The 13,885-nt window shown below is 45.0% G+C and overlaps 1 protein-coding gene across 1 annotated transcript in view; it reads left to right on the forward strand.

The window, feature by feature from the left end:
• Positions 1-13,885, forward strand: part of APAF1 (apoptotic peptidase activating factor 1) — a 255,092-nt gene that overhangs the window by 112,279 nt on the left and 128,928 nt on the right. Inside the window, exon 15 of the mRNA XM_082255555.1 lies at positions 10,694-10,825. Within this exon, the coding sequence (XP_082111681.1) occupies positions 10,694-10,825 (132 nt within the window). The remainder of the gene's footprint in view (positions 1-10,693; positions 10,826-13,885) is intronic.

The following is a 13,885-nucleotide window of genomic DNA, read 5'->3' on the forward strand; positions in this document are numbered from 1 at the left end:
TTCATGGACTCTTATTAATTGTTGCACCCATTTGGGCTTTTATAATTTAAGTTTCCAGTTTTTACTACATCACGGTCATTATGATTTATTGATTGTGTATTTGTATTTCTATTGTGTGTTCACTTTTTTACGGTATTCACTCATTAGACTTGTTTAGCGCACCTATTTTTTAAAAAGTATAACACACTGTGGGGGGCTTTTTACGGTTTTCTCTGGCCTGGAGTCCTGTTAGCACTCATTTTTACAGATTCCTGTAGCAAGGGACAAGGGCTCCATTTGCGGTGCAGGTTTGCGGTGGGACCATGGGAATTGCCGATTTTAAAGGGCCAGCGTCATTTAAATTGATATTGCTATTATGGAGTCCCAGTATAGCAAATTCCCCCCAGATCTGGTGGAGGGTTCAGGTACTCTGGAATCCTCTGCCATAGTCTCACTAACTGCTGCACTTGCTACTTTAGTGTCAAAAGTGGATTTGCTGATGTCTGACCGGGCTTCTAAGAAAAGGACTATGCCCTCTGTCTTCTGATTCAGAGCCAGATTTGGTTGCCACGGACAACGTCCCCCCTGAGGGGTCTCAGTCCTCTGTCGGATGTGGAGGAGAGGATTTGTCCTCGGGGTCAGTGCGGGACCGCGCTGCAGTGGATGCACTTATCAGTTCTGTTAAGGAAACGTTGAATTTGGATGATGAGCCCCACCTGTCGGGTAAGCGGTCTTCCTTTGGGACCAGCAAGGCCCAAAAGTTTTTCCTTGCCTCGAGGAGTTTTACGAAACCGTGAATGACCAATGGCGCCGTATCAAACATAATTTTGTGGTACCCAAGAGATTTCAGTACTGATATCCCTTTGCGGATCCTGTGGATTTTCGCTGGACTGCGGCTCCTAAGGTTGACCACACTGTGTCCAGGTTAAATAAAACCACTATAATGCCCGTGAAGGATTCCCCGGTGTTTAAAGACCTGGCGGATAGGCGGGTGGAGACACTGTCCCGCCACATCTATCTGGTGGCGGGGTCCTTGCTGAAGCCCGTGTTCGCTTAGGTCATTGTCTCTCAGGCTGTGGTTGAGTGGGCAAAGACGCTTAAGCGCACTCTCATTGCTGAATCTGCCTCTTCTGCTGCGCTGGAGATGGTGGATCAAATGGGCCAGGCCGTGTTGTACCTGTGTGACGCGGCCTTGGACGAGGCCCCATTAGTCGCACGGTTGTCGGCGGTCGCTATCCGCTGTATTACTTGGTTGAAGAGTTGGTCGGCCGATCAGTCTTCAATGAAGACGGTGACTGACATCCCTTTTGTGGGAAGTCCTCTTTTTGGGGACTCTCTGGATGAACTGATCAAAGGGCTCACTGGGGGTAAGAGCACTCTTTTACCCCAGGTGACTAGGGGAAAATCGTCCCGCGCCAAGCGGGGTCCCTCCTTTAAACCTAATCAGGGGTCCTTTTGTGCCTTCAAGATGCAGGATAAAGGCAAGTCCTTCAAGGCCTCTGGTAGCCAGAAGAAGCCTTGGGCCTGTAAGTCCAAGGGCGGCAACGCTGGCACAGCGGCCCAGTCCACTTCGTCCTAAAGGGACGCCCTCACCCGTCTCTGGGGTGGGGGGACGTCTGCGTTTTTTTCCAGAACCCTGGCTTTCCAAGGTTCGGGACAGGTGGGTTCAAGAACTCATTCGTTCAGGGTACAAGATCGAGTTTCGGTCTCGCCCCGCAGCCAGATTCTTTCCATCAAATCTTCATTTAACTCCCGATCGTTTTCGGGATCTCTGCCGGGCGGTTCAGGACCTACACGCCCAAGGAGTGGTCATCCTGGTTCCACGGCGGGAAAGGTTTGGGGGTTTTTACTCCATCTGTTCAGTTCCCAGAAAGGAGGGCAAGGTGCGTCCGATTTTGGACTTGAAGTTCCTGAACCGCTTTGTGCGGGTTCAGAAGTTCCAGATGGAGTCCCTCCGGTCAGTGGTAGCATCCCTGAGTCCAGGGGACTTCCTGGCCTCCATCGATCTCAAGGATGCGTATCTACACATCCCTATCTACGAGGGTCACCAGAGGTACCTCCGCTTCGCAATCGCGGAGGAGCGTTGCCTTTCGGCCTCGCTTCGGCTCCAAGGGTATTCACCAAGATGTTGGCTCCTGTTCTAGCCCTGTTAAGGGTGCAGGGAATTGCAATCCTCGGTTATCTGGACGATCTCCTGTTAAGGTCGAGTTCAAGTGCCACCCTGCTGCGCGATCTGGCGATCACGGTCCAGACGCTCCAGGATTTCGGGTGGACCATCAATTTTCAGAAGTCGACTTTGTCGCCTTCAGTTCTTCTCCCCTACCTGGGGATGATTATGGACTCCGCCCAGGCTAAGGTCTTTCTTCCGGAGGACAAGCTCCGGATCCTGCAGGACAAGGTCAGGTCCCTCAGGGACAATGAGCTCTCCTCGCTTCGGACCTGCGTGCGGTCCCCGGGCCTGATGGTATCGGCTTTTGAGGCGATCCCATTTGCACAGTTTCACACGAGATCTCTTCAAGCGGAGATTCTAGTCCGGTGGGACAGACGTCCTCAGTCCCTGGAAAAGACTATTTCCTTGAGCCCCCAAGTGAGATCGGATCTCTTGTGGTGGCTCCAGTCTCCGGCTCTGACGGGAGGCAAGTCTTTCCGGCCGTTGCTATGGACTGTGGTTACCATGGACGCCAGCTTGTCGGGCTGGGGTGGAGTCCTGGGCAAGTTGTGTGCCCAGGGCACGTGGTCGGAGGAGGAATCCTCCCTGCCAATCAATGTCTTGGAACTGCGTGCAATTCGGCTCTGTTTGCTCCGTTGGTTCGGCTTCAGGGCTGCCCTGTGCGTGTTCAGACGGACAACGCAACGGCGGTGGCCTACATCAATCACCAAGGGGGCACCAGGAGTGCCCAGACTGCCAAGGAAGTGGCCGAGATTCTGTCCTGGGCCGAGAGCCAGGTCCCGGCGATTTCGGGGGGTTCACATTCCAGGTGTGGAGTACTGGCAGGCGGACTATCTGACTCGCCAGACCCTGGACCAAGGGGAATGATCCCTACACCCGGAAGTGTTTCAGATGCTGTGTGCGCAGTGGGGATCCCCGGATGTGGATCTGTTCGCGTCTCGGCTCAACAACAAGGTGGAAAGATTTGTGACTCGCTCGCCCGACCCTCTGGCAGACACGTTGGTAGTGCCCTGGCACCGGTATCGTCTGATTTACGCATTTCCTCCGATTCAGTTGTTGTCCAGGTTCCTCCATAGGTTGCCCTCGGAACCGAGGTTAGTGATTCTGGTGGCTCCAGACTGGCCGCGTCAGTCTTGGTACGTGAACATCATGCAAATGGTGGTCGAGCCCCCCTGGCGGCTTCCGCTTCGAAACGATCTTCTGTCTCAAGGGCCAATCTTCCATCCCTCTTTACAGTCTCTGGCTTTGACGGCGTGGCTGTTGAAAGCCAGGTCTTGAGAGACAGAGGTCTCTCGTCGGTTATTCCTACCTTGCTCAAGGCCAGGAAGGCGTCCTCTGGTAAGATTTATTATCGTACCTGGAAGGCTTATTTCGCCTGCTGTGAGTTGCAGGGGTTCCATCCCCGCTCCTTTTCGGTGGTGAGGGTGTTGGCTTTCCTGCAAACAGGTGTGGATCAGCGTCTTGCGCTGACCACGATTTATGGCCAGTTGTCGGCACTGGCCATTCTGTTTCTGCGTCCCCTGGTGTCAAATTCTTTGATTAGCACCTTTTGTTCAGGGGGTTCGTCACTTGGCTCCCCCAAGGAGGGCACCCTTGCCCCCTTGGGACCTAAATTTGGTTTTGTCTGTTTTGCAACGTCCTCCCTTTGAGAACATCCAAGAGATTCCTCTGCCGGTGCTGTCACGGAAAGTTGCCTTTCTGGTGGTGATCACATCGGAGTTGGCGGCCCTGTCCTGCCGCTCCCCCTACCTGGTTTTTCATAGGGATAAAGTGGTCCTGCGACCTCATCAGTCCTTCCTTCCGATGGTGGTTTTAGACTTTCACCTCAATGAGGACATTGTCTTGCCTTCGCTGTGTGCGAAGCCTAAGCATCCTAAGGAGTTTGCCTTGCGTTCCTTGGATGTGGTCCGGGCGATCAGGGTCTATCTGTCGGCTACTGAATTCTTCAGGACATCGGATTGTCTTTGTCCTTCCCGAGGGACCTCGGAAGGGTACAACTGCGTCTGCGGCTACCATTTCTAAATGGATCAGACAGACGATTGTGCAGGCCTATTCGATTAGGGATCAGGTTCCGCCTTTCCCTGTCACAGCGCACTCTCCCAGAGCGTTTAGTGCATCTTGGGCCTTTCGCCATCAGGCGTCTGTGTCTCAGGTGTGCAAAGCGGCGACCTGGTCCTCTGTGCATACCTTTACAAAGTTTTGTGTGGCAGTGCCTTAGGGAAAACGGGTAGATTTGTGCCCATCTCCTCCTGTTGGGGGTTGTTCCTTGTTTTTTGTTTTCCTGGGTTCGCTCCTGTTGAGCTTTTTTGTTGCCCAGTGATTCCTTTTCTGGATCGGAAAAGATTCTTTTCTCTGACCTGGGTGCTGCGTTGCCTTTTTTGACGTTTACGTTTTCCCACCCCTCACATCTACACTGCTTTAGGACGTCCCAGACATGCAGATTGTATGAGTGTATGAGTGGGCAGCGACTGTCAGAGGACGTCAGAGAAAATAGAATTTTTGTAAGCACTTACCGTAAAATTATTTTCTCTGAGTCCTCTGACAGTCGCCGCCCCCTTCCCTTCTGTTGGGGTTCATGGATCTCTATACTACTTGCTACCAAACTGAATTGGGAATGAAGCTAGCTGGAGGTATTGACCAGAGGGACTGCCCCCTGTAGGTGTGTCTATACAAAGGTTTTGTGATTATTCTAACAAAATCTTCTGCCAAGCTTACTCCTGTGGAGAAGGCCAATACCCAGACGTGCAGATTGTATGAGTGGGCGGCGACTGTCAGAGGACTCAGAGAAAATAATTTTACGGTAAGTTCTTACAAAAATTCTATTATTTAGATCGTCTTAGTAGTCCTCCCAGGGTCCAGGCACCCCTGAGGGGATCAAGCTGTGACTGAACCCGGGGAGAGACCACCTAGATGAAGGTTGGGCCAAACCATCTGTAGGCCTAGGGGCTGAGGGTTGACAGAGGGTGCCCTCGTGCAAAATATAAAGAAAAAGAGTTGGGAAAAGAAATGAACTAGAGGACAGCAGGGGAATGCATATTTCGGAGGGTGGTCAAAGAGGGCACCATGTAAGGGAAAACAAGCCCAGTATGGGAAAAAAGAGGGGGGGTGTAGGCAGGAAGTTAGCAGTTAAGAAATAGGACAGGGGTCAAGGGTGTGTTAATGTAAGGATATTTCCATGGATAGGTGTGGATGGGTAAGTTAGAGAGACGTATTCCTGTTTAGTGGGCGACCTGAGGCAGGATGTTATGCAGTATAGTTCATCAGTCTGAGAAATTCTGCAGAGTGGGTGAATTCTAACCAAGGGGCCCAGATAGTGTAGAATTTATCAGGGGATTCTTTAGCTTGGTGAACTAGGTCTTCCATGCCCACTATTTTGAGCAGAACCGTTTTCAGCTGTGCAAACATAATTGCACAAGTGTTTATAATTATCAATTAGCCTTTTAACACGATTAGCTAACACAATGTATTATTAGAACACAGGAGTGATGGTTACTGGAAATGGGCGTCTGTACACCTATGTAGTTATTCCATTAATAATCAGCCGTTTCCAGCTAGAATAGTCATTTACCACATTAACAATGTTGTATGTATGCTGAGATTAAATTACACACAGGTGGGTATCAGAGTAAAGGGGCTGACTACAAATACATGCCACACTTTTCAGATCTTTATTTGGGAAAAATTTGGAAAACCATTTATCATTTTCCCTCCACTTCACAATTCTGTGCCAATTTGCGTTGGTCTATCATGTAAAATCCCAATAAGTACATATGTTTTGGTTGACAAAATGTGGATAATTTCAAGGGGTATGAATACTTTTTTAAGGCACTGTGTGTGTGTTTTATATATATATATATATATATATATATATATATATATATATATATATATATATATATATATATATATATATATATATATATATATACAGTGGGTACGGAAAGTATTCAGACCCCCTTAAATTTTTCACTCTTTGTTATATTGCAGCCATTTGCTAAAATCATTTAAGTTCATTCTTCTTCCTCATGAATGTACACATAGCACCCCATACTGACAGAAAAACACAGAATTGTTGACATTGTTGCAGATTTATTAAAGAAAAACTGAAATATCACATGGTCCTAAGTATTCAGACCCTTTGCTCAGTATTTAGTAGAAGCCCCCTTTTGATCTAATACAGCCAGGAGTCTTTTTGGGAAAGATGCAACAAGTCTTTCACACCTGGATTTGGGGATCCTCTGCCATTCCTCCTTGCAGATTCTCTCCAGTTCTGTCAGGTTGGATGGTAAACGTTGGTGGACAGCCATTTTTAGGTCTCTCCAGAGATGCTCAATTGGGTTTAAGTCAGGGCTCTGGCTGGGCCATTCAAGAACAGTCACGGAGTTGTTGTGAAGCCACTCCTTCGTTATTTTAGCTGCGTGCTTAGGGTCATTGTCTTGTTGGAAGGTAAACCTTCGGCCCAGTCTGAGGTCCAGAGCACTCTGGAGAAGGTTTTTGTCCAGGATATCCTGTACTTGGCCGCATTCATCTTTCCCTCGATTGCAACCAGTCGTCCTGTCCCTGCAGCTGAAAAACACCCCCACAGCATGATGCTGCCACCACCATGCTTCACTGTTGGGACTGTATTGGACAGGTGATGAGCAGTGCCTGGTTTTCTCCACACATACCGCTTAGAATTAAGGCCAAAAAGTTCTATTTTGGTCTCATCAGACCAGAGAATCTTATTTCTCACCATCTTGGAGTCCTTCAGGTGTTTTTTTAGCAAACTCCATGCGGGCTTTCATGTTTCTTACACTGAGGAGAGGCTTCCGTCGGGCCACTCTGCCATAAAGCCCCGACTGGTGGAGGGCTGCAGTGATGGTTGACTTTCTACAACTTTCTCCCATCTCCTGACTGCATCTCTGGAGCTCAGCCACAGTGATCTTTGGGTTCTTCTTTACCTCTCTCACCAAGGCTCTTCTCCCCCGATAGCTCAGTTTGGCCGGACGGCCAGCTCTAGGAAGGGTTCTGGTCGTCCCAAACGTCTTCCATTTGAGGATTATGGAGGCCACTGTGCTCCTAGGAACCTTAAGTGCAGCAGAAATCTTTTTGTAACCTTGGCCAGATCTGTGCCTTGCCACAATTCTGTCTCTGAGCTCTTCAGGCAGTTCCTTTGACCTCATGATTCTCCTTTGCTCTGACATGCATTGTGATCTGGAAGGTCTTGTATAGACAGGTGTGTGGATTTCCTAATCAAGTCCAATCAGTATAATCAAACACAGCTGGACTCAAATGAAGGTGTAGAACCATGGTGTAGAACCATCTCAAGGATGATCAGAAGAAATGGAAAGCACCTGAGTGAAATATATGAGTGTCACAGCAAAGGGTCTGAATACTTAGGACCATGTGATATTTCAGTTTTTCTTTTTTAATAAATCTGCAACAATGTCAACAATTCTGTGTTTTTCTGTCAGTATGGGGTGCTATGTGTACATTCATGAGGAAGAAGAATGAACTTAAATGATTTTAGCAAATGGCTGCAATATAACAAAGAGTGAAAAATTTAAGGGGGTCTGAATACTTTCCGTACCCACTGTGTGTATATATATATATATATATATATATATATATATATATATATATATATATATACATATATATATACATACATACATACATACATACAGTGCCTTGCGAAAGTATTCGGCCCCCTTGAACTTTACGACCTTTTGCCACATTTCAGGCTTCAAACATAAAGATATAAAACTGTAATTTTTTGTGAAGAATCAACAAGTGGGACACAATCATGAAGTGGAACGAAATTTATTGGATATTTCAAACTTTGTTAAATAAAAAACTGAAAAATTGGGCGTGCAAAATTTTTCAGCCCCTTTACTTTCAGTGCAGCAAACTCTCTCCAGAAGTTCAGTGAGGATCTCTGAATGATCCAATGTTGACCTAAATGACTAATGATGATAAATAGAATCCACCTGTGTGTAATCAAGTCTGCGTATAAATGCACTTGCACTGTGATAGTCTGAGGTCCGTTTAAAGCGCAGAGAGCATCATGAAGAACAAGGAACACACCAGGCAGGTCCGAGATACTGTTGTGGAGAAGTTTAAAGCTGGATTTGGATACAAAAAGATTTCCCAAGCTTTAAACTTCCCAAGGAGCACTGTGCAAGCGATAATATTGAAATGGAAGGAGTATCAGACCACTGCAAATCTACGAAGAAAATACAAAGCAAAAGAAGGGCGCACCAGCCTAGCGCATTATCCTCAGCAAGTTTATTTGGATAAAATTGTTTAAAATCAAATACTCACAAACAAACAAGAAGTTTCAGGCACATCAATTCCATACACCTGCCTCCTACCAGAGGATCAACGTCTTTACTGGAAGCAGAGGGCTGACGCGTTTCGAGGCTGTGCCTCTTCCTCAGAGCCTGGAGGCCATGCTCAAGTCCATAGTTTAAATATAATATGTAGGGCCAGGCCTCCACATGACCCCTGGGGGATGTGGGAGGAGATATCGCCCAAATGGGCGTAGCTACACAGCCAATTACCCAAAAGCTGTTGCAAGTCACAAATGTAGTTACATTTTAATTGGCTAGCCCCACGCGACTATTTATTCCATTGGTGAGCTATCCAAAAAACTTCCCAGCTCATCGTGGACTCCATTTCACAAAAAATAATAATAATAATAAGATTAAAACTGGTATGGTAAACTGACCTGTATATGTCGTGGTCCTAAACCAAAAAGGGCATCGAGCTGAGACCATCGTGTTGGTCGATAATCCACTATCTCATACTGGGCATATTGGGCATATTCCCTGGTGGTCCAATGGTGTTCGCTGTAAAGTCGGCTACCCGGATATTTAGGATGGTATAGTAACGGCAGGGCGGCGGTGGAACGCACGCCGCTCATCCCGGAACTGGCGTGCGCACCACCGCATAGCGTCACTTCCGCCCATCCAGGTCGTGACGGCTTCCGGTTTCCGTATACATGGGCGGCGGGACAGCGGTGGAACGCACGCCACTCGTCCCGGAACTGGATAATGCGCTAGGCTGGTGCGCCCTTCTTTTGCTTTGTATTTTCAGTGTCTGGTCGACCACCCTGGTCGTAAGGGGCAGCAAAGCCTAGCCATCATGGATGCCTAATACCAGTACGAGTTCCAGGATTGAAACAGCCTGAGGACCAGGTTCCGAGCGCAGGAAAGGGGGTGCTGTCCAGCACTTATCTTTTTTGCAAATCTACGAAGACCTGGCCGTCCCTCTAAACTTTCAGCTCATACAAGGAGAAGACTGATCAGAGATGCAGCCAAGAGGCCCATGATCACTCTGGATGAACTGCAGAGATCTACAGCTGAGGTGGGAGACTCTGTCCATAGGACAACAATCAGTCGTATACTGCACAAATCTGGCCTTCATGGAAGAGTGGCAAGAAGAAAGCCATTTCTTAAAGATATTCATAAAAAGTGTCGTTTAAAGTTTGCCACAAGCCACCTGGGAGAAACACCAAACATGTGGAAGAAGGTGCTCTGGTCAGATGAAACCAAAATCGAACTTTTTGGCAACAATGCAAAACGTTATGTTTGGCATAAAAGCAACATAGCTCATCACCCTGAACACACCATCCCCACTGTCAAACATGGTGGTGGCAGCATCATGGTTTGGGCCTGTTTTTCTTCAGCAGGGACAGGGAAGATGGTTAAAATTGATGGGAAGATGGATGGAGCCAAATACAGCACCATTCTGGAAGAAAACCTGATGGAGTCTGCAAAAGACCTGAGACTGGGACGGAGATTTGTCTTCCAACAAGACAATGATCCAAAACATAAAGCAAAATCTACAATGGAATGGTTCACAAATAAACATATCCAGGTGTTAGAATGGCCAAGTCAAAGTCCAGACCTGAATCCAATCGAGAATCTGTGGAAAGAACTGAAAACTGCTGTTCGCAAACGCTCTCCATCCAACCTCACTGAGCTTGAGCTGTTTTGCAAGGAGGAATGGGCAAAAATTTCAGTCTCTCGATGTGCAAAACTGATATATATATATATATATATATATATATATATATATATATATATATATATATATATATATATATATATATATATATATATATATATGTGTGTGTGTGTGTGTGTGTGTGTGTGTGTGTGTGTGTGTGTGTGTGTGTAAAATTATTTATATATATATATATATATATATATATATATATATATATATATATATATATATATATATATATATATATATATATATATATAATATTTTTTTTTTTTTTTTTTTTTTTTAAATGGTTTGAGCCAGATGGACTTGTCTTCTTTTTTTTTTTTTTTTTTTTTTTTTTTTTTTTTACAACCTTACTAACATATATATTCTGATCATAAATGTCACATTGCTTTATGGCTAATAATGTATATGTGAACACCCTATTATATGGTGCATATAACTGCAAAAAATTCACTTGCTTTAGCTAGTGAAATTTGATAAATAACTTTGATATTATTCAAGCGCCAATTTGTCCTATAGTCTTCTCTTCTTTTCCATTTCATCTAGATTTGGAACGCATTGACCGGGAAGCTCATAAGGGAGTACGTGGAGCACTCAGAGCAAGTCACATGCTGCCAATTCACCAATGGAAACTCTCCTTCCCTGCTGGCCACCTGTTCCCATGACTGCACACTCAAAGTATGTAAATCAGCTCACAGACAAAGCTACACTACACATTGTCATTATTTTTACTACAGTTTCTGTTGATGGTTATTATTTTTAGCTAGGCAGAAAGAAGAGTGGTGCAGTTTGGACAGCAGCATTTTCTGCTTGTTTCCCTAGTAATTACTATGCATGCTCACTGGGGTAGAAAGCAGCAGTGCTGTAATTACCATGCACTTAAGTTGTCTGTAAAGCAAAGTCGAAATAATTATTATTAGGCTGCTTGTTCTTGAAATATTAAAAGAATATTCCACAGTGAATCTGCTCATTTAACTCCATACAAGCAGCACAGTTTTGTTTTTGCACTTCCAGCTTAAAATTGGCATACCAAACCATATGGGAGCAGAGGTGAAAAACTTCTGCTAATTTTAAATTTATAAAGGTGATGTGATCAAAATAAATTGGGCATATAATGTTAAATTTTTGCCACTGGAATCTCTGCAAGAGCTAGGCTGCTCTCTGACTAAATTCATGTAAAATGTACAATTTTTTTCTAGAGATATTTCTTTGGTGTAAGAAAAGTGGACCTGTCCATTTATTATTACTTGCGTTTTCCCACTTTTCACTGTGAAACTGTGAAAGAGAGATATAATTTGACCTTTTACTTGCTCTGACACCTGCAGGTGTAACCTGGTACCACAGACTGAACTACTGTATGCGTGTGTGTATACTATATTAACAAAAGTTTTGTGATGCCTGCCTTTACACACACACACATGAACTTTAATGGCATCCCCGTCTTAGTCTGTAGGGTTCAATATTGAGTTGGCCCACTCTTTGCAGCTATAACAGCTCCAACTCTTCTGGGAAGGCTGTCCTCAAGGTTTAGGAGTGCATCTATGGGAATGTTTGACCATTCTTCCAGAAGCGCATTTGTTAGGTCAGGCACTGATGTGGACAAGAAGGCCTGGCTCACATTCTTCGCTTTAATTCATCCCAAAGATATTCTATCGTGTTGAGGTCAGGACTCTGTGCAGGCCAGTCAAGTTCTCTCACCCCAAAGTCGCTCATCCATGTCTTTATGGACCTTGCTTTGTGCACTGGTCCAAATCATTTGGTGGAGGCGGGCTTATGGTGTGGGGTTGTTTTTCAGGGGTTGGGCTTGGCCCCTTAGTTTCCAACATCAGTGCCTGACCTTCTGCTTCTGGAAGAATGGTCAAACATTCCCAAAAGTCCAAGACACACTCCCAAACCTTGTGGACAGCCTTCCCAGAAGATACACTATATATATATATATATATATATATATATATATATATATATATATATATATATATATATATATATATATAGTGTATGTATGTGTGTGTGTGTATGTATAGTGTATGTATGTGTGTGTGTGTATGTATAGTGTATGTATGTGTGTGTGTATGTATGTATATATATATATATATATATATGTATGTGTGTGTGTGTGTGTGTATATATATGTATATATATATATATATATATATATATATATATATATATATATAATATATATATATATAATATATATATAGTGGATACGGAAAGTATTCAGACCCCCTTAAATTTTTCACTCTTTGTTATATTGCAGCCATTTGCTAAAATCATTTAAGTTCATTCTTCTTCCTCATGAATGTACACATAGCACCCCATACTGACAGAAAAACACAGAATTGTTGACATTGTTGCAGATTTATTAAAAAAGAAAAACTGAAATATCACATGGTCCTAAGTATTCAGACCCTTTGCTGTGACACTCATATATTTAACTCAGGTGCTTTCCATTTCTTCTGATCATCCTTGAGATGGTTCTACACCTTCATTTGAGTCCAGCTGTGTTTGACTATACTGATTGGACTTGATTAGGAAAGCCACACACCTGTCTATATAAGACCTTCCAGATCACAACGCATGTCAGAGCAAATGAGAATCATGAGGTCAAAGGAACTGCCTGAAGAGCTCAGAGACAGAATTGTGGCAAGGCACAGATCTGGCCAAGGTTACAAAAATTTCTGCTGCACTTAAGGTTCCTAAGAGCACAGTGGCCTCCATAATCCTCAAATGGAAGACGTTTGGGATGACCAGAACCCTTCCTAGAGCTGGCCGTCCAGCCAAACTGAGCTATCGGGGGAGAAGAGCCTTGGTGAGAGAGGTAAAGAAGAACCCAAAGATCACTGTGGCTGAGCTCCAGAGATGCAGTCAGGAGATGGGAGAAAGTTGTAGAAAGTCAACCATCACTGCAGCCCTCCACCAGTCGGGGCTTTATGGCAGAGTGGCCCGACGGAAGCCTCTCCTCAGTGTAAGACACATGAAAGCCCGCATGGAGTTTGCTAAAAAAACACCTGAAGGACTCCAAGATGGTGAGAAATAAGATTCTCTGGTCTGATGAGACCAAAATTTTTTTTTTGCTTTTTTTAATTCTAAGCGGTATGTGTGGAGAAAACCAGGCACTGCTCATCACCTGTCCAATACAGTCCCAACAGTGAAGCATGGTGGTGGCAGCATCATGCTGTGGGGGTGTTTTTCAGCTGCAGGGACAGGACGACTGGTTGCAATCGAGGGAAAGATGAATGCGGCCAAGTACAGGATATCCTGGACAAAAACCTTCTTCAGAGTGCTCTGGACCTCAGACTGGGCCGAAGGTTTACCTTCCAACAAGACAATGACCCTAAGCACGCAGCTAAAATAACGAAGGAGTGGCTTCACAACAACTCCGTGACTGTTCTTGAATGGCCCAGCCAGAGCCCTGACTTAAACCCAATTGAGCATCTCTGGAGAGACCTAAAAATGGCTGTCCACCAACGTTTACCATCCAACCTGACAGAACTGGAGAGGATCTGCAAGGAGGAATGGCAGAGGATCCCCAAATCCAGGTGTGAAAGACTTGTTGCATCTTTCCCAAAAAGACTCCTGGCTGTATTAGATCAAAAGGGGGCTTCTACTAAATACTGAGCAAAGGGTCTGAATACTTAGGACCATGTGATATTTCAGTTTTTCTTTTTTAATAAATCTGCAACAATGTCAACAATTCTGTGTTTTTCTGTCAGTATGGGGTGCTATGTGTACATT

This window comes from Pelophylax lessonae (genome assembly GCF_965119305.1).
Source record: "Pelophylax lessonae genome assembly, chromosome: 4".
Lineage (NCBI taxonomy): Eukaryota > Metazoa > Chordata > Amphibia > Anura > Ranidae > Pelophylax > Pelophylax lessonae.